Genomic DNA, 27,553 nt, shown 5'->3' on the forward strand with positions numbered 1-27,553 from the left:
GGCAAAAAGCACCAGACATCCAACTAAAGAGATAAGAAAAAAGGAACATAAAATTAGCAAAAAAAGTAAGATCTGGTCATTAGTGAAGGAATAATCTCAAATACAGTTACTTAAAACACAACACTTGGAAAAGCTGTTATTTCAGCATACATAGACAATACCATTATTCCAGCTCTATGGAAATGACTTGGTTTTCCTAGTCTGTAACCTCTTCCACATACAGTACTGCTGAGGTTATCCCCAGAGGTGTGTGTGGGCAGACACTGCATACACACAAACAAAGCAGCACGGTCATCACAGGAGTAAAACAGGGGGAAGTTGTTCCCTTTGAAGTAGAAAAGCAACAATCAGGAGGCCAGGAAATATGGGGCAAAGCATCATTAAGCCCTAAACACACAATTCAAAATTAGGTGGGGACACTGCGCAGCTATGGCTTCTATCTCCTAAAAAGCCAAGCCTCCCTCACAGTCCACATGGAATACAGAAGCTACTGAAGAGACAGAAACCATAATCAAGAAATCCTAGAAAATCCTCCTGCCCTGGAGAAAGCAATTCCTATTTTGTCTCCTTAGAGCTGCCACAGAAAGCAGCTGCACACTCAACTGTATACTGGGAGTTTTTGGTGGTGGCGAGGTGTCCCAATTATAACATGGGGGCACAGAGACTGTGTGATGCAGGGTTTGCATAGATAGTCTGTCCCCTTCCTAGCTCAAAGAACATAAAGAGGAAGAGGTCACAGCTTAGGCTCTAGTTGCATTTGTGAAAAACATGGAACTAGAAAAAAATAATAACCCCAAACAACTCCATTTATAGAGGCTTCCTGTACGTCCCCAGGTGAGGGGGAGGTGGGGAACAAGACATATAACACATGTCATGGCTATTTCAAAGCTTCATTCTCTTAATGAAGTTTATTACAGGCCCCAGTGAAAATCTTAAAAATTCACTAATTCTTACACTTCTGCACCTTTGTCCTAATTGCTGTCCTAGAGTGATTAAGTGCTTTCCTTTATTAAAAAAAAACTCAGTTTGTTTTTACATTATTGCTGTGTTTTACAACAAAATTAAAAATCACTTATGGAATCCACGCAGCAACAGAAAGTCAATATCCCCAGAACAAACCAAAAGCATGAACACGTGTTCTCAAAAGGGCCTTTTCTATACCAGCTATTCAATGAGGGGGGAGGGTGGGGGAGAAAAAACAACCAAAAATCATCCTATCGCTTCTCCTCCTAGCATCAACAAATTCACCCCACTTTCCCAGGAGGCAAATCGTTTCAATAAATATCAGCGTGAGCTCCGAGGTGCTGGAATTCCAGGGGGTAAGGAGGAGCAGCAGCAGCTGTGTGCAATGCCTGCGGGGTCCCGTGCTGCCCCGAGGGTCAGTCCAGGGAGATGATGTCGGGGCGCGCTGCCGCCGCCGCTGCTGGTGATGACGCCGGCCTTGGCCTGGCCCGAGGAGCTAACGTGCGTGCTGCTCTCGTGATGGCTGGTGGAGGTGATGATGCTGCCAGGCGTGCTGCTTGTTAAGGTTGAGGTGAGACTATCCAAAAACATAGGAGGACAGTACTGCTTGAAACAAACAATGAAGAGTGAAGAGACTCACTGCACGAGGGAAATGTATGCTCTGAAGATACATCTTCCCCACACAAGCCCCAGACATGTTCCCAGTGGGACCTCGGTAAGGCACACAGAGCAAGAACCAGAGTTCTGCAAGTCACTGACAGACCAAGAGGGGACAGCAGCCACAAGCCCTCCTCCCTCAATCCCCCCCTTTTTGTTCTCCAGAATGGTTTGGGTTGGAAGGGATCTTAAAGCTCAGCTCATCTCATCCTATCCCCTTGCCATGGGCAGGGACATCTTCCACTATCCCAGATTGCTCCAGGCCCCATCCAACCTGGACACTTCCAGGGATGGGGCAGCGACAGCTTCACTGGGCAACCTGTGCCAGGGCCTCACCACCCTGGGGGTAATGCAAGTTAGGGCTGAGCATGTGTTTGCTTTAGAAGGCAAATTATCAGTAAAGAAAGTTTCCAGGCCTGGATTCATCATAGAAAGGCTAAACTGTATCCTCCTTAATGCATCTTCATTACCAGTTCTTGCTAGGAAAACAGGTTTTCCAAGTCTGTGGTTAGGTCTAAGCAAGTGAACTGCAAACACAGTTTGGATGATGGCATCCTGATAATTACTGGAGCACAACACCACAAAAATCAGCCTCAAAAATTAACTCCACAGAAGATCAGAAACATACCTGTGAATCAACTGGGATTAGCGAAAGAAAATCCAGACCTAGGAAGAAGAGAAGGGTAATAAATTAACATGTCTCTCTTTTATGCATGCACGACAAATTTAAGGATTTGTTTTGGTGGTTGTAGAACAGATTTTGCAATTCATACAGAGTTTCTAAATGGAATATACCACTGTGACACCACTCTCAACGACTACTTCAGGCAGCAGCAAAACGAGTTATCTAGTACAAGTGGCTCTTTTTAAGAATGAGGATGACATAATGATGTATTATTCACTGGATATTGCAGGGTGGTTCAATGTGGTTGCTTAGATGGAGGTTGCCATTTGGAGCTGTTGGTTCATAATGCAAGTTTCACTGCATATTGTACCTGACTTGGCCAAACTGGGACATGAAGAGTGTCATCACATTAAAGATGCTGGAATGAAGTAAAGTCACAACATGCACAAGTCCAAAAACAAGCAGCAGGTCTCTTCCTCCACCCACGGGCAGCCAATAAGGAAACATTTCTAATATCATCCCCGTTTTGTGTCTAGACAAATAAAAGGAACGAAGAAGAGGAAACTACAAGTAGTTCAATGTATATCCTCTAAGAGCAGTGACAACTAGTGTCCATCTTAAACACCATTAGCATGTAAGCACTTAGGGCAAGATGTTTAGAATTATGAAACCAATGAAATTACCACATTTTTTGGTTGGTTTTTTTTTTTTCTTCTAAATATTGGCCTTGTGTTTGCTATGTCAACAGAAAGAAATGGTATACTCCCTCCCTCTCCCCTCACCTCCAAATCTCTTCTGGCCTGTGACATCTCTCCTCCTCTTCTCCATTAGAGAAAAATTTTGAAGGAGATTTTAAAGTTCAGCTGCATTTACAGAACTTCTTTTGTCTGTGCAAGTTCTAGAACTTCAGTTGATAAGAGCTGGACAACAGTTCTAGACTTCTATTCTCTCAGCACATTCTCCTATCCAATTTGGGAAGACAACTGATTTCTTAACAAGGGAGAAGTGGAGGGAGGGAGCAGTAAGGGAGCCAAAATGGAGAGAGAAACAAGGGGAATGATATCCATCTCATTGCCAAACTGGTGCTGAAAGAAGAGGAAAAAACCCAGAGATGTTGCAGGGGAGGAATGGAGACAGGCAATGGAGCAGGGAAAGGGGAAGTACAGGAGGCCAAAGTGACACCTGTCACCACAAGTCACCACTTCCTGGGCTCTGGGTTTGTTACAGCCGGCCAAGAGAACCCCCAGAGTCCCTATATACAGTGTTCTTTTCAAGGAGCCAGGATAGAAAACAATCAGTATCCCCACCTTTTGTCTGATATTTAGCAGCAGTGTTGAAGAATACATCATAGGCATTTAGGGTATGTCTAGGTAAAGAAAGTCAATAGAGGTCAGCTCACAGATTGTAGCTCACCTTAACCTTTTTCATACAGTCTAGACAGAGCACCACTACAATCAGCTAGCAGAGTAACTACACTGAGGGCTGGGATGAGTCAGCACCCTCACACCTCTAGTAACTAAAACAAGCAACTACTCTCACTTGCATCTACAACACATAACCACCAAATGTTTACACAAAGTCTGGCTGAGCATGGCAAGAGCAGTTTCCGGCTGCCGTGCCCAAGTGCCAATTTGTACCCCAAAAGCAGTGTTTGTCACATCACTGTTGCAAAATGCAACCTGAAAATGGGCAGAAAGCCTGTACTAGGCTTGTCTAGACATCACATCAGTGCAATACTGCATATAGACTTGTTCCATTAAAAAAAAAAAAAACAAAAAACAAAAAACAAAAGCAACCAAAGAGTTAATCAATTCTTCCAATTTTTACCCACCCCATAAATTAATACTGCTGTCAGAACACCCATGAAAAACACTCAGCACCTTACCTGGCAAGTCTGATGAAATACTGGATATTGGTGGATGATGGAATGGTACTGGGTAGTCTGTTAATGAAGGAGGAATAGCAGCAGCATCGACCGTCGTCACACTGGGCACTCTGGCAGTAGATGGCTGATACATGAGAACCCTGTTTCAAACAGCATGGGAAATTACAAACAACCTGGCCGTTAGTTGCAGAAGGGAAACCATGCACTGCTGTGCACTCTCATTCACAAGTCACCGTGTGACAACACAACTATAGCGTGGCTACTCACTACCAGTACTCCACTCTAATTTCCTTTTTCATAACAGTCTTCATAATAACATGACCGTATCTTGGCTCTCAACAGCAGCTGTGACATAAGAGCAAGTTGGCATTAAAACAAAGTACAGTGCTGGAGTCATTGGCAACAGTCAAAGATAGAAATGGGTGTCTGTGAGCAACCACAGAGGGATGTGCAGGTGACCAGAGCCAGGAGGAGAGTGCTCCATTCAATTTCTCCACAGAACTGCTGCTCGGTGCCCACCTGTTACACCAAGGGCATGACTGACTGTTATCCTGCCCCACAGGATGACATAGATAACACATGTGGGAATTAAATATCAGCCTGTCTTTACTCACAGCCTCCAGTTCAGCTCTCTAGGAGCATGCCACACCCTCCTGGCAGAGCAGTTACAAACACCACCACAGGTGCTCAGGCACCAGCCACATACATAAAACAGTTCATGAACTCCGTATCAGGTGGAAACAAGCAGAATTCTGCTCCCAGATGCTTCGCATCACTTCCTCCAGCCATCAGTGCTATACACTCATCTTCCTTCCCAGACTCCTACCTGTTAAGCTACTTTTGACATCAGAAGCTTGAATTTCAGACCCTCCCTTCTCAGGCACCTCTCATACTTCAGCCTACACTGTTGCTGCCTCTAAGAAGACACCCCAGTTTTCCCAAAACTGGCATTCAGACAACACTGTTTAAAGCAGGTAAGATATACCCCAAAAGCCTGGCTTTGATTTGGATTTGAAGAACGAAAATATGCCATATCCATACCCAAAAAGCAAGGAAAATACATGGGTCACAGAGAGACAAGAAAAGTCAGTCCTCCTACAATTACAGTTGCAGGTAGCCATCTCAAACACAGGAGCACAGAAGAAGTCTTGGCGCCTTCTGAAACTTCATTAAGAGATGTATTTGTAGCTACATTTTCTTGTAAAAGTAAGGAAGAGTCTCTTGCAGAAGGACTCGTCCACAATCCTCACAAAAAAGCAACAGCATTTCAGTCTCACTGCTGAAAAAGGTTGAAGATGACCAACTATTTGCTCTCCAAGGACCACACACACATTCCTGTGGACTAGAGACTCAGCACACCTGCTCATTACTTTTGAAACAGAAAGGGAACCTTCAAAACAGAAGGGGATTTGGTTTATTATTATTATTTTAGTACAAGACATAAGCCACTACACAGAGAGACAGACACACACCTCATGCAGGCAGCAACACTAACTGATGAGCCATTGTTAAAAGCTGAGCTTGGAGCAGTGAGTGCTGGTGAGCCTGACCAGTGGCCCCCACTCCCTGCAGGTCTGGGCTGCCCCAGGGGCCAAGAGCAGGAACATTATAGAAGCTACAAGCAGCACCTGAGTCGAGGTGCACAGATCAGAACAGACAGAAGGTGGCACAGCAGGAGAGAAGCTGGTCAAGCCTGGTGCTAAAGTCAGGCCAGACTACAAAGATGGAGCAGTTGCCAGAGGACTTGGGCAGTCATCAGTTATGCTAATCAAGGTGCAGGACTGACTGATGACCACAGCCAACAACAGCATCCAAGACGTTCCAGAATTTAACAGAGAGATGAAGGAAAAGCTTATCTTGACTCAAAACAGCAAAGTGGCTCCCTTCCAAGGCTGACAGGATGGATGAAACACAAAACACAGCCTCGTCCCCTGGGCACTGGAGCAAATTAGATAGAGAGTACAGCAGACAGCAAGAGAAAAGCCTTTAAGATGACACTAACTCAGCAAGAATGCATAAAGTTCCTCCACTTGGCATAATCTACTTTCTCAGAACACTGCCCATTAGCTTAGTCAGCTTCCTTTTCTATGCAGAAATGTCCCTGCAAACACAGCAACAGTCAGCGCAAGTCTTTTGTGAGGTGTAAAACTATTTAATAGTGTTTTGCCTGTACAAAGTTACTGTATCAATACAACCTTCTACAGGAGAGGCCTAGACATTCTCCTCTGCAAGTGTAGAGCTGGATTCCAAGTCCATTTCTCTACAGATCAGTTTAGCTGAGACATTACAGAATAACAACTAACTTTAAAATTGACAAACCCTTTGGTTGGGCTTCCGTGTATTTCAGACATAAATATGCACTTCCGTTTGGCTGGAGGATCTTCCTCTTCATCAGAAGAGCTTTCTATTGTCAAGTCGATAACATCAACTTTCTTCTTGTTTACCTCACTGGCCACTGTCACGGAACATGGTTTGCTAACAACACTGGAACCTGAAGAAGAAAATAAAAATCATTGTTCTCCAAAAGCTGGTGATGTCAGCAGTTTCTATTTGCAAGAGAACCAGGAACTCAGATCCTGTGTAATAGATCACCTTTGTGGCCATTACAAAGAATGTTATGCCCCAGTACCTGCTTTATGACTCTTCTGTATCAGACTATTAAAGAACAAACTTTTGTTTTCACTTATCATTTTAAGAATGTAAAACAAAAGGAACCTTTCATTTCCTTAACTGCTATTATAAAGAGCAAAGACAAAGACGAAAAATGCACTCTTAGAGACACAACTCTTTCTTTTCTAGTTTAAATTAGAAGAAGGTTAGAAGTAGTAAGCCCTACACAAAACAAACACCAACAGCCACATGCATTATCCAAGCACCTTGTGCTGGTTTGCAACCAGTACCCAGATGTACATACTTTCTATTTTGGTGCATTGTGGACTTGACACTTTCACAGCTTCCTTCTTTGGCCTCATGGGGCACCAGGAGCCATCTTCCTGGAATTTGATCTCATCCACATCTGAACATTCATTAAGGATTTCCATAAAGAGGCTGAAAAAATAAAGTTTCACTTTTGATTCTAAGTGACATTTTTATTCTAAGTGAAAAAGAGACACAGAAAAATCTAATTATGATCACCTTCTACCCACTGTGTCTACTCTCTCCCTAGTTCCTCTTACCCGAAAACCTGTAATTACAGCCATTGCAGATATCAGAAAATATTATCCCAACCTATCCATAGTTCACTCCAACACTATTGCAATGCACAGATTTACATACTGAAGCAGAAATCATCATCCCTTGAACCAAGTTAGACCACTGTTATCAGTTAGAAGTTACATTTTGAAGTTAACACCTTTCAGGGATGGAGACATGTTTAAAGGAAGATCTACCCCCAGGTGTCACATTTACATTTCTCCAGAGGAAATATCCTGAGACTCAAGAGTTTGATGGTGCAGTTAGGAGAAAAACTTATATAGTTCATTACATGGGAAGAGAAACTGTTTAACAGAGTTTAATGGTTCCTCCAGTCTGAAGTATTTTGACAAAAAGAAAGTATGAAGTGGCTAAAACTCAAGTCACATAAGTAGCTACTGAGTACATAATGAAAAATTTTAAGTAACTGTGTAATCTACAAAGGCAGTCTCTTACCCATCTAGTATTAGGCTCTCATAAGCTGCCTTTTTGTCACAGACAGGACAGATCCAGGTAGGCTTCTTTTCATTCATTTGAAGATAAAGAGCAGCATCAAAACATTGCAGGTGTGTGCAAGTCACAGCCCGGCATGGGATTGTCAGTCTCATTTTTCCCAGCTGCAGCAGATGCATTTCAAGGGTGTCAGAACAGAAGACAGACAAACAGGCCTGAATGGTTAAGAGTGAATCCAGAGGCATTTGGTGAAACAGCTCTTCCTGCTCACTACAGAGGTGCCCAGGGCTAAGGGTGCCGCAAGCAAATCCACCCCATCAAAGCACCCACAGTGCTCTTAAAAGAAAAATTAATCCCTGCCCCAAGGCTTCACCACGCTGAGAACAGTCAGGAACATTTTTAATGGACTTGAAACAATGTTATTTACAGGATTTCATTTTTATTAAACAACCTACTGAAGCACCCACTTCTACAATTTTCTTATAACCCAGTATTTCAGGTGTTTTCCTGAGCTCTGTGTACTACACTCAGAATGACCAATTTCTTCTTGGAGAAGAGAATCCCCAAGGCAGCATTACCTTACTGTAAGGTGATCAACTTTTTTTAGTTTGCTACTGTAGCTACAGTATAAGCAAAGCCACCAAGATGAGGAGATAAGAGGTTTTAATTGTCACTGTATCCTTTAATTACTCTGTCAGCCTGCCAGATTACCCTCAGCACCTCAATATAGGAGATTAATCCTTCTACAGGCCTCACTGTGCACAAGCAGCAACATGACTCAGTGCATCACAGCTGAGGCATTCACAGTCCTAAACCACAGCTGGGTGACTGCTGCTACAATCGGGTGCTTGTAGATGCACCCTTCTCCCCACTATTTTATCTTGACTTGTTAATATAAAATACAAAGCCAGTGAGGTTTCTACAGCAAAGCCTTTGAAAAGCAGCCCAATTCTGCACTACAGATGAAAATATGAATCTGTATCTGGAAGTTTCCAGCCATACTTACAGGACACATCAGAGAGACCCGCAGACTGGTTGTGGCAATCTCACTATCAGGATCTGCAGTTAGTTTTTCTTTAACTATTAAAATAAATAAAGAAGTTATACACAGAGATCATTATTTCAAATGCTAACCTTGATTCAGCAGTACATGCACTTTTCTTCCAGCTATCTAAAAAAATTAAGCATCTAGGAAACTAGTTCATAAACAACAAAAGTTTCACTGTTTATAAGCAACTGGCAAACTGCATCACAACATTATCTGATGTTGTTTGACTGCAGATGCAGTAACAGCCATACAGAGCAAACTCAACCCAACATGTGAAGAGATAAATAAAACAATCAGGACTGAGTGAGGTGCAAGTGAAGAGAACTCAGGACATCTAGCTGCACCTCACAGCCCAGCACAGTAAGAGGTGCTCATGGCATTCCCATAAGCACATTTCAGATGAGACCTCTGGGTATGCTCCCTAAAAACTCTCACTGAAAAAGAGTGTGATGCCTCACCAGCAGCCAAAGGAACCTGTGAAACCCTGGGCATGGACTTTCTTTACAAAATACAGCAAGTCTCTTCTGTATTACCAATTCTAGTTTTAAAGAGCCACTGACCACCCTCCAAAAGTACAGACAGGCAAGTTTATTACTTACTTAGTGCTCTGGAATGATCAGGGTTTCTGATACCTTTCATTTTCAACCTCTGCAAAAGCATAGCTGAGGTGAGCTGGCGAACCAGATACACAGACATGGAGTAATTCTACAAAAAGAAGGATTAAAGATTAAATGCTGATTTCATACACTACTCCCCCTATGACAATAGCTCACTATTTACTCTAGTTGTAGCACACAGTAAAAACAAATGTTTCTTTTTGCTTAATCATTATTAAGAGCATTGACAGACAATTTGAATTCTGGGGAGGTCCAACATTCTGCCAGAATTCTCTGGCCAATCAGGTCTAATTATCCTGCTCCAGTTATAACTGAACTAAAAAGTAATTCCACAACTAAGAGACAATCTGGGCTCTTCTCCTGGAAAGATAATTTATATGTGACACATTTCATACATGTAGTCTTTTAAGAACTTCTCACATTGTGTCTCCTTAATCTTCCCCTTTTTTCCAGTGTCAGTGGGGAGCTCAAAGGATCACATGACAAAAGATAAACAGTCTTTATGGTATAAACAACACCTTCAGAAGGTACAGAGCTGCCCCAGTTTCTTTGTACCCTTCCTTTAGCTTGTTCTGTACTTCTAAGCCCAGCCTTGTTACACCATGTCCATTCCACTGAGCCTGGCCCCATTTCCCAGCATTTTCTACTCCTCCCTAACTCACACCACTTGTCAGCTTCTTTTGTTCAGTGTTCACTCCCTCTTCTAGGTCACTAATGAAAAGTCTGCAAGCCCCAGTGCTGCAGGATAATAATAATGGTTTCATCGATTTAACAAGAACAACCTGTGACCTCTTATTTCCACTCTCTGCCAGCCACCTTCCTATAGCTCCTACGCTGCCTGGATACTGCACAGGAACTTCAAACAACTCCTACAAGCCCTGCTCCTCCTTTACCACCTATAGGAAAATCAGCTCTTACCTAGAGAAGCAGATAAAGTGTTCTAATTGCACATGAAACCACTAAGAAACCCAGATTTTTGGGTTTTCCTTAACAAATGGCCACCTGTTGCCTACAGAGAAGATTCTGTAGGCTCAAGTCTGCCCAGCTCTGAGGGGTTTACGACCCCTTGGCTCAGCAGCCCTCCTGTATCAGCCCAGTCCATGCCAACAAGCCCTTACATGACACCCTGCGCTGTTCCCCAGAGTCTCACTTTGAGGATGAAAAGCAGCAAATTCTGGCACCAGCATTAAACCACAGAACTTGCTTCACCTCTCAAGGCAAGGGGAGGATGTCCAAGCATTCCGAGTCATCTGCTTCCATCAGAGTATATTTTGGCAATACAGGGAGGAAAGCTAGCAGGCATCAGCACAAGAGGCCAAGACCACCCACAGGACTGCAGCCATTTTAAGATTCTGTGCTTTGACTGGGAAGCAATGGCTCAGATCTTTCTCTCCATCCCTGTTCTAGAAAATTGTCTTTTGATGTCAGCATTGCCCTTCACTAATTTTTTCAACATTAGCTTTCAATCCAATTTCTTTTTAAAATTTTAATATAAAAGCTTATACTGAAGTCTCTTTGAAACATGTGGTATCTTTAGTCCAGAGCATTTGATTTTGAAGAAAAACTCAAAGAGAAAACTACTCTGATAACTGAATCCAGATTTTACACACCTGCTCACAGATAAAGCAATCAATAGTTCTTGACTTGCCAACAGCTGGAAAGGTGCTGCAACAGTTATTCAAACCTATGATGAAGTCAGAAATTCCTTGCACTCTCCTCTTCTTTCCTTAATAAATCTACAGGGAGATTTACTATTCACACCACAAATAGTTTGTTATCTTTGACATGAAATTCAGGAAAACCTAAAAGCAGACCTTCTAATGTGAATCCTCTAAGAAAATCTTCCCATCTGTATGTGTATCTCACACACATGTTACTGGAAACTACCACAGTTACAGTTGTTTGCTGGCACTGATAGCAAGTTCAGCCACCTAACACAAAACACTTGCCAGCCACATCAGGCAGTAGGGGAACAGGAATGCTCAAACAGATTTAGATGACTTCCCACATCCTACAGAACATGCAGGTTACCTTGCCAATTTCAGAAGCCCAGGAAATGGAAATCTGATTTGGCACTGCTGACGACAGCCTAACTAGAGATGTGATGTTCAAGGGGCGCCCAGGTCGCTTCTGTTCAATTCCATTTTTTGGTGGTGGAGCATATCCCTGTGGAAAAAAAGGACAATTGATGTGTTACCCAGTCTTCCCACTGTACTCTGAAACTGCTGACACAGATTTGTTAAACAAATCTATGAGAAGCAGGTAAACTTCAGAGGCTCTCTACTCTGGAGAGCAATGCCAGCATTTATGCTGAGAAATAATCAGACTTTCACAATGTAACACCGTAACTCAAACATAGTTATAAGGCATTTGTTGTTTTAACTGGGTTTTACAGAAGTACTGAAAAGGTGAAAGAGAACAGTTTGGGTCCAGCTGAGTTCACTGGAAGAGTAAAAGGTCACATGGATGTTTTGTCCCTTTCCTCCCCATGCCCTACTGGAACAGAGTGAAACATCACAAGGTCATAGCCTTAGTCACAGAGTAAGTAATGAAGACTTTACTCAGTGTTTCACACACTGAAAACACTCTACTGATTAAGAAACTATTACGTCTTGTTCCAAGAGCTCCACATCTCCTCAGTGACTGCTTTGCCTCGTATCAGTTACACCTGGCTCCATTAGCAACAGGTGTCACCTGTCCTCTGCCAAGGCCCCTGAAGAAGGACTGTATATGGAGTACCAGCTGTATTTAAGAGATCATAGAATCAGAGTGGTTTGGGTTGGAAGTGACCTTAAAGATCATCCAGTTCCAATGCCCTCACCATGCAGTAAGCCTGCAGATTATTGCTCTCGCCCTGCATCTGTCACGATGAAAACAAGCCACTCTGCCGCAGCTACCCTGAGAATCCCTGCTCTGAGCTCACAGTCAGCCTGCAGTCACTCGTCTCAAACTCATCCTGCACCTGAAGGACGCCAACAAGATGCAGCTCTGCATCTTGCACAGACCTTACTGATGCATTTCATTTAGTTCAAGGCAGTGTTGTTTTATACTCAAAACTCACCCAGAAAGGATATGCTGGGAAAAAAAGTACGTGGTTTTTTAACCAGAGAAACACATACATTCACAACCTAGTGCTTGGGAAAGCAGGTACTTTGAAAGATGCTAAGTCTGGAAATGAAAACAAAAATAATTTAAAAAAAATTAAATATAAGCAGCCTCTTCCACTCACTAGCCCAGTGTGCCATGAGTGCTTTACCCCAGAACACACAGGCAGCAGACATATGGGAACTGCTGACAACTTCATATTTAAAAGACAGAATGATTTCAAAGGAGACTGAATGCAAGTTCTCTTACATTTCCAATTTTTTTCTTTTAGAGACAGACTCTGCAGTGCACATGCCTCGTTTCAGTGAAGCTTTCAGTGTTTTCTTCCACAGAGCCTGTTCCTGAGAACAGATTCACTCTCGTACTCCTACAATTTGGTACCTTCCCTTCCTATCCTTCTAGGAGCACTCTGCTTGCCTCCCAACCAGCATTGCCAGGCAATGTTTAGTCAGGCTGCCAACTCTAGTGGCAAAGCACTGCCAACATTATTTGGGCCTTCAAGTCTTCCATGGCTCATCAAAGAACCGCACCACTCAAGGCAGGTATCATCTGCTACAGCAAGGAAATTCATCAAGAGAAAGCATAACTGCTCATTTATTTGGCTTTTCTCAGTGACACAGATGCAGGAATACAAGGAAACATGGTGTTAACATGAGCAAGACCTGGAGGAGTACTGGCACATGGGCAGCATTTCTCTGAAGCTTCTGGTAAGGACTGCAGGCAAGGAGATGACCAAGAATAATTTACAGACATCTGCACAGGCATGAACTGCCCTACCAGGCAAAGACAGAAGTTCACTTACGAACTGTGCAAGTGGACAATAGAAGCTGGCACCACTGGTTAATTACCTAACACTACTGCGACAGACAACAGTGGTCTTTGAGGCAATGAAGTTATCTTACATTTGCTGCAACAGAAAGGAAGTGCCAGATGATGCAGAGAGACCAAATCAACAAAAAAAGTCTGCAGAAGCCTTCAAATGACTATTTGTCATTCAGCTCATAGTGAAAGAGGAGGGGAAGGGAAGTTGTCAAGACAATAGTGATTTATTCACTTTCTCACCTAAAGTTTGGCTGAACAGATTAATGAATCATCTTACCATGTGCAGGAAGAACCTAGAGGATTTGGGTCTAAAGCAAAGTAATAATCCAAGATTAATATTAGTTTCTGCTACAACTGTGACATGTTACACACAAAATGGAGAGAACAGCAGGGTGTAAACTATATTAACAAGACTGAGAATCGGCTGACACTGATGTCCACAAGATAACATCAGACCAAATTCTTTTTGGTTGGTTGCTGAAAGACAATCTGCAGAAGAGAAAACCCACAGTTACCCCATAGAATGTAACTGGCATTCACAGAAAATACTGACAATTAAACACAAGAAAGAAACCCTCTTATAACCTAAAGACTGAAGTAGGAGGAAGAGAACCTAAGGAGTCTCATTTAAGCTGAGTAGAGGCAAAAATAAAAAGCAGTCACAGTTGCATATGGGAGGAGGGAAGGTACAGAACAATACAGTGTGACACACCAAGGTGGTCACAAACATTCTGAGAAAGAGGTTTCACACATTCTCTCTCCACAGAGCATCTTTCCAAACCCCACTACTGAAAAACCCCTCTGTACTATGACTTTTTCCATCCTTTACAGCCTCAAGAACTATTTCTGAATGGGTTGTGTAAGAGTTTCTCTGTTCCATTGAAATAAAAAAGAGAAACCCATTTGTGAGATATTTTGAGAATGAGGGAGCTTTTCCCTTTGTGTCTATTCCCAAGCCTTGAGATGACCCTGTGACTATGTACTAATTTTTGCAACATCAGACACCCCTGAAGTGTGACTGCCAACAGTGTTCTGTTCCAGTACCAGCACATGCTATGAACCCTAAAACATGTCTGTTCTTCATCCACACAACATATTGTGCTCTAACCAGACAGATGTAGAGCAGTGTACAAGTTGCACACAAGAGGCTGGTGTTGGTCCCTCAGAACAAGAAGGAACTCAAGCCTATCACAAATATAGGCTGCCCACACAGTGAGGGCTACCACCCTGAAATAAACTCAGCCTGAGGACCTGTGAGGAGGATTTCTCCATGCAGACACTGGGTTGTTTTTAACATATTTAGCTATATTAACAGCAAAAGACAAGGTTTGCTATAGAGGGCTTAATCACATTTAGTCCATGCAGTGGCTGTAATATGGTTAACAGCAGTAATGGTTATCTCACACAGCAAATGGACAAACTCCATACCTAACAGAGAAATCTGAGTGATAACAAACAACTTGACTGTTTCTGCAAGCTAACATTACAGAAAAACACATACACACTTCACAAGTCACTAAGAAGCCACAAATATGTACATAACATACTTACCGGCAATGGGAACAGCTTCCCATTTACTTTAATGCACAAACTATTAGGATAATTATCCTCTTGAGGGCAGCTTGTCTCTGCTAGGCATAACCTGTATCCATAGAAAGAGAAATTATCATTTTCAAGTGTCCCCACAAACACCCATTAGCCAATTAAGTTTTCAGAGAACACTATACAAAATGTACCTTAGCTGAACTTGGACTGTGTAATCTCTCCTGCCTCCAGGCAAGAAGTCCCTGCGACAAAGAAAAAGAGAAGTACCGACTTAGCAGGACTCATATTGCAGCCATACACAGAAACAACTGACACACCTGCCCCAGCATCACTAAACTTTGCTCTTGTTTTTCTTTTATTGAGCTATGAACACCTTAAAAGTGACATTTCTGTTTAACTACTGCCAAGTTACATAGGACTTCAGGATCAGCATCCTCTATCAAAAGATCACAGCAACAATAAAGTAGGACGCTGCCAGGGATGAAAAAGCACCTATGAATTCTCATCGTTTACAACATCAACACTGGGAAAAAATAGCAAAGCAGGCTTCCATTCCTGCAGCCAGGAAAAACACAGGGAAGCTTCCCACCTCTCTAAACTGTGAGAATCCTTTGGAACAGAGTAATTGTTAACTCTTTAATGGGGTAGGATTTACACAAAACGCACACAAATTCTGTGCACAGTTGGTCCTGAAGAAAACAGAACAGATATAAACTCAAGAGTAACTTCAGTGAAGATTAACACTCTGCATCTGCAGAGTAAGTGATGCATATAATGAACCAAAACCTCCCGAAATTTTGTAGTTTACCTACACTATACCACACACTTAATTCTTACCTGGAAATACAGATTTCTCTGACCTGTTGAGGTGTTAAAGCAAAGATAAAAAACTTCTCCTGGAACCTCTGAATACTGCTCTGTACTAGAAAAAAAAAAGACACAAAAGAAGTTGAACCATGGTGATTAAAACCGTTGATTAAAACAGGATCTGCAGTTGAGCTTTTCCTGGAACAAGGCATAAGTCACTGAATATTCTCAAATGGTGGCTGAACTGCATGTAACTGTTAACAAAAAAAGCAATGGAACAAATCTTTCATTAAACTACATTCAGATGGTTTAGTATCACATTACACCTCAGTACTAAAGCAGCCTGGCTTTTTTGTTTTATTATAAACCTTTCTCCCAAATGAGGAAGGTTCAAACAAACACACAACAAAATATTACATTCAATACCTCACAAAAGGAATACCACGGAGATGCTGGCAATTCCTGTAAGGTACTACAGGAAGAGCATGTGCACCAGAAGTTATTAATGGACAGCTGGAAAATTCAGAAACAGCTATAAGTAACTAAACCTTTGGGGAGGAAGGGAAGGAGCACAACCCTTCACGGCAAAGAAGCCAGATAGACTTCATGTCCGGAATTACCCTTCAGTGCCATATGACAAAAAAAAAAAAAATATAATGTTCACATCAGAATCCAACTTGTCTGTCAGTGATGGGAATTGGCAATATTTTAGTATTTAATGTCCATAGAACACACATGTCACTGTCCTACTTTCTTTAAACTTGAGAAGTTAAAAATCTTGACCTGAAATAAAAGTAAATTAGACATGTCCAATTTAAAATAAGCAGCAGGGAGGACAAATACAAAAACAGCACAACTAAACCAGGCAAATTTTGAAGAGTTGGACTGCCTTGTGCACGGTGACATTTGGGGGAGATTGTTTCTATGCCCAGAAAAAAAACACACGAAAAGGAGGCAAACATGAAATGGAACCCAGATGGAGCAAACACACACCAAGTTCCTCAAACAATTCCAAATAGCTACAGAGTGCATGTATGCACACACACACACAGAGCACATCTGGTATTTTAGAATAATACTTGAGCACATGTAAAAAAGACAGTGGAAGTATTTTGTTACTTAATTCAGTGTGGGTTAAAACCAAACCCCACACTTCCATTTGTGCTCTCGTATTAGTGGAAAGGAATACCACACTCATTCTTTCTAAAGCATGAAGCAGTGAGGGGGACTCCTAGCTCTCTGACTTACCTATTATTTCAATACAACTCCCAAATGCACAAAAAATGTGAGCATCACTATGCACAAAGAGAAGTGACAACAGGCACTGTAATTAATGTTTGTTAGTAAAGTTTTCTGCTCTAGGTACTGGAGGATGGCAGATGATCAGTACATGCCTCACTGACGTACAAGTCACAGCCTAAAAGGATACATGATCAGTTAAGAAACTAAAGTGTTTAAGAGGATGCAAACTATTTTATAAGCATACTACTAAATAGTTAGGGAACATTTTTTGCCAGTAAGGTAAGCCAGACTGAATTTCAAGACATAAGCTGTAGTTCCAAATAATTAAAAATGTTCACGACTGAGGCACTTGGGGAAGATAAACCCAGTTTCAGGTTATCTGAGAGACAAATGTTCGCTCCATATTATAACATACAGTACTGCAACAACTTGCAGGCTGAGAAACTTCACTACTCTGAGCACAACACTGAACATCACAGCACAAAGTATCTATTTCAGTGCCAGATCTCAGAGCCTGCAGAATTGTTGGGAGTGAGATAAGGGTAAAGTAAAAAACCAATGAACTTTTTCTCTTTACCCTGTTGCAACTTGTAAATTACTGACCCTGAAATCCTTTGTGTGTTACTCCTGACAAAACTGCTCCTCATTTATACTAGACAGAAAATTCAGGTCCAAATCTTTCAGCCAAAAAGTGGAGGTTCAGACTAGGTACTAGGAAACATTTTGTTACCAAGAGAGTGGTCAAACGGGGTTCTTGGAAAAGCAGTTAATACTGTAAGCTGCCAGTGTTTAAAAGGGACTTGGACAATGCCATAACTATTACTCTCTAACTTTCGGTCAGGCAGTTGGATGATCACTGTAGGTACCTTTAAATTGAATTACCCTGCTCTATTATTCGATATTCAAAAGACAAAGGTCTTTAATCATATTACTTTTATAACAGAGAACACTATTTTCTGAAGTGTGGCTTTGCACTTTTGGGGAAAATGATAAAGAAAGGGAAAGGTAAAGATATAAAAGGAAAGGAGTTTCCACTTGTCCCGGCAGCAAAAACCCACTTAAGCCTGGGCTCAGTATTGTCAGAAGCAAAGCTTATTTAATGAATTAAGCAAGCTGCAGAGGTATTAAACACTTACCTAGACTAGTGGGTTTAATGAGCACATCAAGCACATCATAAAAAGGTAAGCTTTTCAGCTGAACATCAGGATGAACAGGCGGAATTGGAGGGGATGGCTGCTGCATCTCGAAGTGGGGCTTAGTGTCTTGGAGGAGCACGGAACTGACGGGCGAGGACGGAGACTGAGGCGTGACTGAAGTTGAAGGGAGTGGGTGAATGCCTGCAACAGCCAGGTCAGGCTCGACTGGAGAGGAACTGCTGTCCAAGTTGAAAACCGCAGGTTTTATAGCCGACAAATCCGACAGTCCTTCAATCGTCCTTGGGTACCGACGCCTATAGAGTTCTCGGATTTTGATCTGAACTGCTGGGCTGCAGCCGCTCTTCAGTAAGTGCAGTGCCCTCATCAGGAGGTCATGTTTGCGCCCACTTTTATTACGTCCAGCAAATCCCAGCAGCACTTGCAGTTCAGAAACACGAAAACTTGATACCATATTCTAGAAAGAAAGAAAAGCACAGGTGAGCCAATAGCAGCAAGGAGGCCTTTCCAAGCAGCATGGTGCGGCATCTTTCATCATCTAATCTGACAGCTTGTTACTTGGTTATGGCTACTGCCCACACCTTTACAGAACACAAGAGCACAGTTAGTTTAAAATGAAGAAACAGAGCGTCCAGGATGCAGGTTCAGTTTGCCCATGTTAATGAAAGATTTGTTTCCACGCTCAAACAATAGTAACAACAAAATCTTAAATTCACAGCACAAGCACAAGCTGTACCACAAAGAATCTGTCTCACTTTGTGGAACAAAATACCAAACCAAACAAACAAAAAAAAAACAAACAAAAAAAAAAAAACAAAAAAAACCAAAAAAATCAAGTGAATCAGTATTATCACCTGTTTTTCAACACATTTTAAGCACTTCCTCACTTTATTTCTTAATTTCTGTATAGTTTATTGTGAAACTCCCTTTATTTTGGACACTGTGTTAAAGGCATGCATAAAGCAAGATAGGCACATCAGGTTTAATTGCTGGAAGAAATGCACAGCAAAGCAGACAGTTCTTAAAAAGCTACTTTATCTATTGTATACTGTGGAATACAAACAACATAATTGATTCTTCAAATGTCTCCTTTTCAGATCACATTCTGGTATCAAGTGTCACAAAGACAGCTTCCAAACAAGTAATAATGTTTACTTGGTTATCAGCGTCAGTTTTGGAAGACTGAGGATTGAACTGCAAAGTTACAACATTAGAATCCTTCTGTTTATGAAAACAAAAATAAAAAAATTTAAAATCCCACTATGCTTTAAAAGGAAACAATCTTCTGCCCCGCTACTACTAACAATTAACTTTGCACAGGTGCTTCATCTCACATTTTTGTGAGCATTTATACCTCCATTTCAGAGGTATAAAGTTATCCAGAATACTTCTCACCAACTTCCTTCCTATTTCTGTGGGACTCTTCCACCATAGCAAGGAGATAAAGTTTTTAAAGGCGAAAGAACACTTGCCTTCAATCTGTGCTGCTGCATCATGACAACTCCAGACTCGAGGACTGGAGATGAAGGTGCTAACAGAAGGTATGAAACACCAGACATCTGGGATCATAACACATTTTTAAAAACAGTTCAGAAGTGCATTTGGACGTTTAATAAAGCTTTGGGCATTGATTCCAGAAGGGATACAACTCAAAACACAATGTTTTGACTTTACCTTCCAAGTCTTTACTACACAGAGTTAACACACATGTTTTAATACATCTGACCTCAGCTGAAATTTTAATGACTTTTGCCCAAACACTGAGTCAGTCACCAAAAAAGTCAAAACCCCCTGTGTCCCTGGCTTGTTCCCTGTTTTCTCTTTAATATTGTGAAAAATCTTTTGGCAGTAAGACCAGTGAATTGTGTCAGATGAAAGAAAACTGGAGTTAAAATCACAGAATCATTTAGGTTGGAAAAGACCTCCAAGATAGTCAAGCCCACCCATTCCTCCAGCACTGCCAAGGCCACCACTAACCCATGCCCCCAAGTGTCACATCCACATGGTTTTTGTATGCCTCCATCCACAGGGTTTTTAAATCCCTCCAACACTGCCCTGGGCAACTTTTGCCAGGACCGGACAACCTCCTTGGTCAAGAAATTTTTCCCAGTATCAAATCTAGACCTCCTCTGGAACAACTTGAGGCCATTTCATCTTGTCCTCTCCCTTGTTCCCTGAGACCTGAGCCCAACCCCCACTTGCCTCCCTCAGCCGCTCCTGGGGCTCCAGCCCCTTCCCAGCTCCGTTCCCTTCCCTGGACACGCTCCAGCCCCTCCATGTCTCTCTTGTCCTGAGGGGCCCAGAGCTGTCCCCAGCACTGGAGGTGCCTCAGCAGTGCCAGCACAGGGGACGGGCCCTGCCCTGGGGCTGTGGCCACACCCTGGCTGGGACACCATGGGCACCTTGTCCACCTGAGCACGTGCTGACCCAAGTCCGGGTACATGCTGTCCCAAGTCCAATTCAATGGCTGTTTCGTGTGCCATTAGAACACAGCAGGAGTAAGTAGCCAGGATCTGCCTTTTCAAGGGCCACATTATTTATGCACATCAAAAAGACCACCTAAAACACTATGGCAGAAACATCATCTGGCACACCCTTTCCTTATCACTGATGAGACAAGATTATCATATTTCAGACCCTGATTTTCGACATTTCCAGACAGCCCATTTGGATCCAGTGACACTTCTATCAAGAAGCTGTTCTGATCACAGCTAACACAGCAGCCTTCACACAGTTATTCCCCCAACACTCTGTCTAGAAATGCACCATGGACACAGCAGCCAGAAAAAACAGTCACAAGAAGCACTGAGTGGCTCACCCAAACTTCTGAAGAGGCCAACAGCAGATCTCACCTTAATTTCATCCCAGCAACTTCTTTCAACAATGAAACAATACAAGATGGAGAATGTTACTTTCCACCTGGCATTCCCCTTCTACTCTTCCTTACTCTCAAATAGAGTGAGGAAAACAAAGTGTTTCAACATTCATAAGAAACGGCTTGAAATACTGTAACAGCTTTATAGTTATGACATAAAAGAGAACCTGTGTTAAAAGATAATACTGGTATTCATGAATTTACAGAAAACTTCACGTTACATGCTTCTGTAGATAGCTGCATAAGCCTGATAGCAATGCCAGCTCCTTTATTTCAGATGCAGGCAGTAAGCATGATGCTGGATTCCATAATCACAATGCAAATGAGTAAAATAATCCTTTACACTGAGATTAAGGAAACAGCATGTATTGCAAAATACTATCTATTACCCTGCCTGCTGCCTTCTATGCATTCCTGCAAGTTAATCAAGGTGAAATGTGCAGTCCGTCACGCCTCGACACAGCTAACATTTTAGACAAAAATTCCACAAACTAGCACTTTGTTACTAGATGGATTTCATCTTACTACAAGACATAGCCTGGCTTCAATACCATAGTCATCAAAATTTTAAATTAACACCCACATTAAAAATGCTTGCAAGTATAAAAATATACATAGTTTTGCCCACCAATGCAAAAATCTTACACAGGCTTTATAAAAAAGACTTGCAAAGAGCGAGGTTTACAGAAGTATTTAAACAATAGCTTTTACAGCATTTTCCCTCTAAAGCTGATTCTACTTTCCCTTTAAGGTAACAACAACCACGTGTATGAAAAAAAACCTTCCAGTGCCTAAAGGGGCTCCAGGAGAGCTGGAGAGGAACTTGGGACAATGGCCTGGAGGGACAGGACACAGGAAATGGCTTCCCAGTGCCAGATGGGATACCGGGAAGGAGTTGTTCCCTGTGAGAATGGTGAGGCCTGGGCACAGGGTTCCCAGAGCAGCTGTGGCTGCCCCATCTCTGGAAGTGTCCAAGGCCAGGTTGGACAGGGCTTGGAGCAACCTGGGATAGTGGAAGGTGTCCCTGCTCATAGGAGTGAAGCTTTAAGGTCCCTTCCAAACCAAACCTACGATTCTGTACCGATCTTCCTACTCAATTTACAAATATAAAGTGGACATTCACTATCATCAAACAAACTTTTATGGAGACATACATCTGAAAACACTTAAAATCATGGTGCAAGGCATATACTGCTTCCAACAAACCCTTATCAAGTTATTTTCTTTTGGTTTTCCAGCACACTGCAGAAAGACTGCAGCCTCGTTATTAATATGCTTTTCACATCACTCAATTAAGATTAGACATTCAAGTTGTGTCATGTAGATGCCATTTTCTCTTAAAAGAGGTTCTTTACAGCTGCACAGCCCAGTAAAAAAGCTTCAAAAAACCAAAGCCATTTTAGTTTTAACATTATTCCATGAACACAAAGAGTAGTTTGACAGAACTCTAAGGAAGGAAATCAGACTGGATAATTCAAGCACTTTTATATTCCAGAAATATTTTTTCTGCTGAAATTCGTACTTGAAGCTCCTAAGAAGTTTCATAGGTTATTTTGTTTCTTACAGTTGAACTTTAGCAACCATGATTCATCAGCAGAAACACTGTTTTAAAGCATTAAGCCGTAGGTGTATCTGGAATGGCATTAATTTCCCAGGAAGGATGACATTAAGGAGCCCAGGAAATGCTGACATGCCGCTGAAACTAAGGGGCAGGCATGTTTCAAAGCAAAGTAAGGGATCAAACATCTCTCCAAACAAGAGCTGCGTCGTTCTCCACACTCCCCTGCAATATTAACAGTCACTCTACATCTCTCTCTACCAATGCAAGGAAACTGAAAATGCCTGTTTAATTCTTGATATATGTCTACAATAAGCACCAACAACTGTGGCTTTCAGGTCAAGTACTGCTCAAGCAGCGAACCGGATACTTGCACAGCAGAAGCAATCCAGCCTACTCAGAAGTACTGGTCAGCTTGCCCCTAAGAGCTCTGCTTCAGCCCCACTGGCTTCCAGACAATTTCCGAAGTGTCTGAATGCTCTGTACAGAAGGAACACACCAAGGACAGGTTCCACAAATCCTCTCTCCTGACTTTAAGCCCTTTCATGGACATTCAGCAACAAAGTACATTTGTGACATCTTTTGCAGTAAATCTGCATCCATGCTGACTTACAGCAGGCTAGAAATGGGTAATGCTGGTAAAGAAAAACAACCAGTGTCCTGGGATGGTTGACGATCTCTCCGCTGAATGAAAATGTGTTCTCAAACTGATATAACCATGGATAAAGACATGCAAGGCACAGGGAAAAATGAAGATGCCGTTATTGAAACCTGTGTCAGTAGTACAGGACAGCAAAAGCAGCTCCAAAGAAAACCACAGTCAATGTAAATCATAACCACCAGATCCTAAGTATTATGGAGATTTTCCTTTGCACTGCCTCTAGCCTGGCTCCACAATTAGGAATTAGCTCCAAAGCTGCATGCACTTAATAACAGCAAAAATCTAAAGTCAAACAAACACAAATATTTAAGACATTCGAAACAAAGTATGGCCATTTCATTGCAGCCTCCTTTTTAGAGTACCCTAAACTCCATTATCTCCTTCCTCTCCCCATCACTATATCTCAGCACAATCAGTTAACTGTTAATGATTTTACATACAACAAACTTTTAAAGTGCCCCGATAAACCTCAGTGATCTAGAATAGTGACTGTGAACATATGGACAACACAGGAATTTTGTGCAGATACAAGGTAACAGCACATTATCACAGGTTATTAGGAGTATTTTATCTGCACTTATTTAATACACTCAATTTAACTGCAGCCTACGGATCATTACAGAACGAGCAGCAACTTGTCGATATCTATTCAGTCCACCATCTTGAGTTTAACCCAGGTCATCATGTGGAATTTCATTTCTACATCAAATACATAAACTGGTCGGCATATACAATACAATGATATTAACACAGATAAAATAAAACAGTGTTTGGCAGTGAGCTTGAGGAAGACACATGAAAACAGTTTTCAGCATTTTCTTGTTAGCAGTTTAGCACTAAGCACTGCTTCACCTGGTAAATGTGAGGCAGTCATTTACGCTGTCATTCCAGACTGGAAAAATAAAGCAAGAGGAGTGGAAAGACACCAAGTCTGGCATGAACAAGAGATCCAATATATAAAAGAGTGAGAATTCTGTATTCTAATATGGTATCCAAACCACACTGCTCTTCCCAGTTTGAATCATGTGACTTCAATACCCAGGTGTGCAACAGCAAACAGTAGAAGTGGGACCTACTTCCAGCACTTATAAACCTGATTTTCCAGTAAATTTTGTGCAATCTCTCCTGCCAAAAAGGATATATTAGCACAATTCCATCTCTTCTCAATCAAACGAGTTTTTACACAATGGCTCTGAAACTAGTGTCACAAATTAGTTTTGGCACAGGCATAGCCACTTGCCTATAAAGAGCCCTCTTTTTTGCCCTACAAAGATGACACTAACAAATGACTTCAAAACCTGATTAAACACAAACTATGTGACTGATGCTTCACCTCCTAAACTACTGATCTGTTTCAAAGACTGCATGCACTCCACATTATTTGTTTCCAATTTAGACTCAGGACACCAGCAGAAACACAGAGGACCCAAAAATACTCTTTCAGTAATATGTAACTGATCCTCTTATCTGCAGTACTTTGTTGAGATTCAACAAGCTTCAAGCCAAGTCTTGGCTAGTTCAGAATCTGTTGGGAGCTGGAATCGTTTTCTCACAGATTGCTCTCAGAAGGAGCTGTAGTTCCCCACTTCTGGGCCAATTCTGTTCAAAAATGTGTTTACTCGTCATCTCTGGCCTCCACACCAGACTGATGATTCTGTTCCACATCCGCCTCTGCCTGTGTAATACCTTCAACATTTACTGCGCTGCTCTGGAGAGGGGATCATGGATAAAGGTATGAGTCAGGTTTAAAAACACATATGGGAACAGCAGCTCTGGAAATGGTATCTCAAAACTAACTGTATCTCACAACTAGACACAGGTGTGCTCTCCACAGCTTCTCAGCCACTTCCTAATACTCCAGAAAACAGTGATCTACAGAAATTAATAAATATTACTAGTTAATAAAAAGCTTAATCATGATGGTCCGGAAGGGTAAAGCTTTGACCAGGCATTTTCAGCGGTATCTTGAAAAGTAGCAACTGTGGTTAGTTGCATCCAAGTCCTTTGACAAAACTGAAGACTTGCAAAAGGTCTGATGTAACAAGGCTTCTTTCAGTCTAGTTTATTTCACTACAGCCTCTCAGTTATAATGCTTGGATCTCAGCTCCACAGAATTTTTACTGTGAACATCCAGAGGATGCCAGGGATAGTCCTAACAAATATTAAAATGCTCCTTTGCCCTGAAAAGAGAAAAAAAATGCTGCTCCTGCATGTTTCCCTCAAGAAACAGGGTTTAAGAAAGAACTCTGACCTCCTGCCTTTAGTCAGTCCTCAACAAATTACCAAAATGAATTCCACTCTCAAAATGAGCCCAAGTGGCCTTTCATAAAGCAGGTAGAGATGACATACTACAGGAAACTGCAGTCAACAAGAGAGCAGCAAACAATACTGCCATAAAAACATTCAGTACGTTAATCTATAAAACAGCCATTTCAGATCACACCTAAAGGTAAATTCACAAAATCCGCTGGGGGTGAGGAAATCTCTCTCATCTTTGGTCAAAAGCAGGAAGATTTGGTTGTCTGAAAAAAAGTTTAAGCCTCAAAACCAAGTGCCTGGTATTCAAGCAGGCACATTCAAATGCATCTTCAAATGCAAAAAGAAGAAGAGAAAAATTCAGCCAGGGCCTTGGAGACATGAAGCAGACAATTACATTCTCTTCCAAAAAAATATATAGACCTTTCCCAAAACAGGTCATGAATTATTATCAGATGGATGCTGAACATTTAGAGAAGCTCCAGGCTAACAGATTAATCTCACAGGCACTCCAGTTTACAATTAAGATGAATGGGAACATCAAAAGATATGCCTTCAGACTTTTTTTTTTAACTAGTGGCATCTCTTCTTTTGAGTGATGAAAGGGCAGCCCAGCAGTTGGCCTGAAACACAGTTCCCTTTTCCCTCCATATTTCCTGTATTACTTCTATCTATGCACCTCAGTTGCTTGTCAATTTCAAAGGTATTTATGTACCTTATTCCCTGGGGGAAACTATCAATACTTAGGGATATACAGATAAGCGATTACAGGGCTTTGGGAGAGACAGACCACAACTCCAGCTCAAGATTGTAGAGGAAGAGATAAAGAAAGAAGAGTCACCCCTGGCACAAAGTTTACACTGGGACTTTAGCCAAACCCTTTGAGACACCTTGGAATGAGGGTTACGAATGGGTGAGAACACCGAGCAAGGAAATGTGTAAACACAAACACATCTAAAAGGGAAAAAACCCCCAACAACACAAGCACAAAAAAATAAGCCAACAGTTCCTAAACCTGAGACAGAGCACTGATGTCCTCAGACAAAGAAACTCAGTTCTTTCCACTATATTTTTATAAGTGAGCTCCTCAGCTGCACTACCAGTGCTAGTGCTGGAAGAAGCCTCAGCATGGGAAATTCTCTGGCGATTGCAGCACACTTCCCACTGCAGGTCACACCAACACTAGCTCTTCCTCTCCACTGAAGGCCAGCTCACAGTGGTTCCTATTTAACCGGCTTTTATCCCTCCTGTAACAAAGTCTGGAGGGGGGGGCGGGGAGCGGCCTGCACGCGGAATTCCCACGAAGAATTCCACTTCTGCAGGTGTGGATGCTGCTGAAGGATAACCTCCTCCTTCTACACAAAGGTACCAGCAGATTGTTCAGGAAATAGGAGGAAAAGCACAAACTATTCAGTCAGCTCTTTGTGTACACACCTTAGCAAAATGAAAGGACACACGCAGCACACACCCACTCCGACAAATCTGCTACAGAGAGTCCACCACCACAATATGAAAGATAATGAACCGAAGATAAAACACGTCTGAAAAGCAGCACTGGGTTTCACGCTGGGCAGGCACAGCTTTCCCGATTGGAAAGCGGTCCACGGATTTCCAGAGATTCCACAGCTATCAGCATTTTTAACAGCCCCGTGGTTATTCACCGCCCTCCCTTCAGCCGCACGGGGCGCGGGGCCCAGCAGGAGCCGTGCGAGCCCGGGGGCCGCTCGGCAGCGCCGAGACGGCTTTAAAATGTCCGAAGGAGCGGGAAGAACCCCCCCCGGCGGCAGCAGCAGCACAACCCACACGGCTGTGTGGACAACCGGACACTGACAGGGAGGGTCTCCCTGGGAAGACCCCACCGACTCCCGGGAAGTCGGGGCGGCCCCGCTCCTTCCCTCCCTCCCCTCTCACCCCGGGGATGGCGCGGGCCCCCCAGCACCGACATCTTTCCCCCGCCGGGACCTCTCTCCCTCCTTCCTCCTCACCCGCAGCTCCTCGAAATCCGCCATTTTCTACCCGCCGCCGCCGGGCGCCGCCGCCACCATCATCGTGCACCCGGAGCGCGCTCCCGCCACGTGACGGGGAGGG

At 42.5% G+C, this 27,553-nt stretch overlaps 1 protein-coding gene across 1 annotated transcript; it reads right to left on the minus strand.

The window, feature by feature from the left end:
* Positions 1-1,292: 1,292 nt before the first annotated feature.
* PIAS2 (protein inhibitor of activated STAT 2) lies at positions 1,293-27,553 on the minus strand. Its single transcript, XM_039566617.1, is given in 15 exon segments — positions 1,293-1,403; positions 1,405-1,569; positions 2,249-2,286; positions 4,131-4,270; positions 6,450-6,621; positions 7,045-7,178; positions 7,779-7,939; positions 8,782-8,855; positions 9,423-9,528; positions 11,472-11,606; positions 14,919-15,009; positions 15,104-15,154; positions 15,750-15,834; positions 18,098-18,572; positions 27,451-27,553. Coding segments are annotated over 15 exon segments (1,875 nt in total). The 5' UTR covers positions 27,475-27,553; the 3' UTR covers positions 1,293-1,379.

The sequence above is a fragment of the Corvus cornix genome, chromosome Z (assembly GCF_000738735.6).
Source record: "Corvus cornix cornix isolate S_Up_H32 chromosome Z, ASM73873v5, whole genome shotgun sequence".
Lineage (NCBI taxonomy): Eukaryota > Metazoa > Chordata > Aves > Passeriformes > Corvidae > Corvus > Corvus cornix.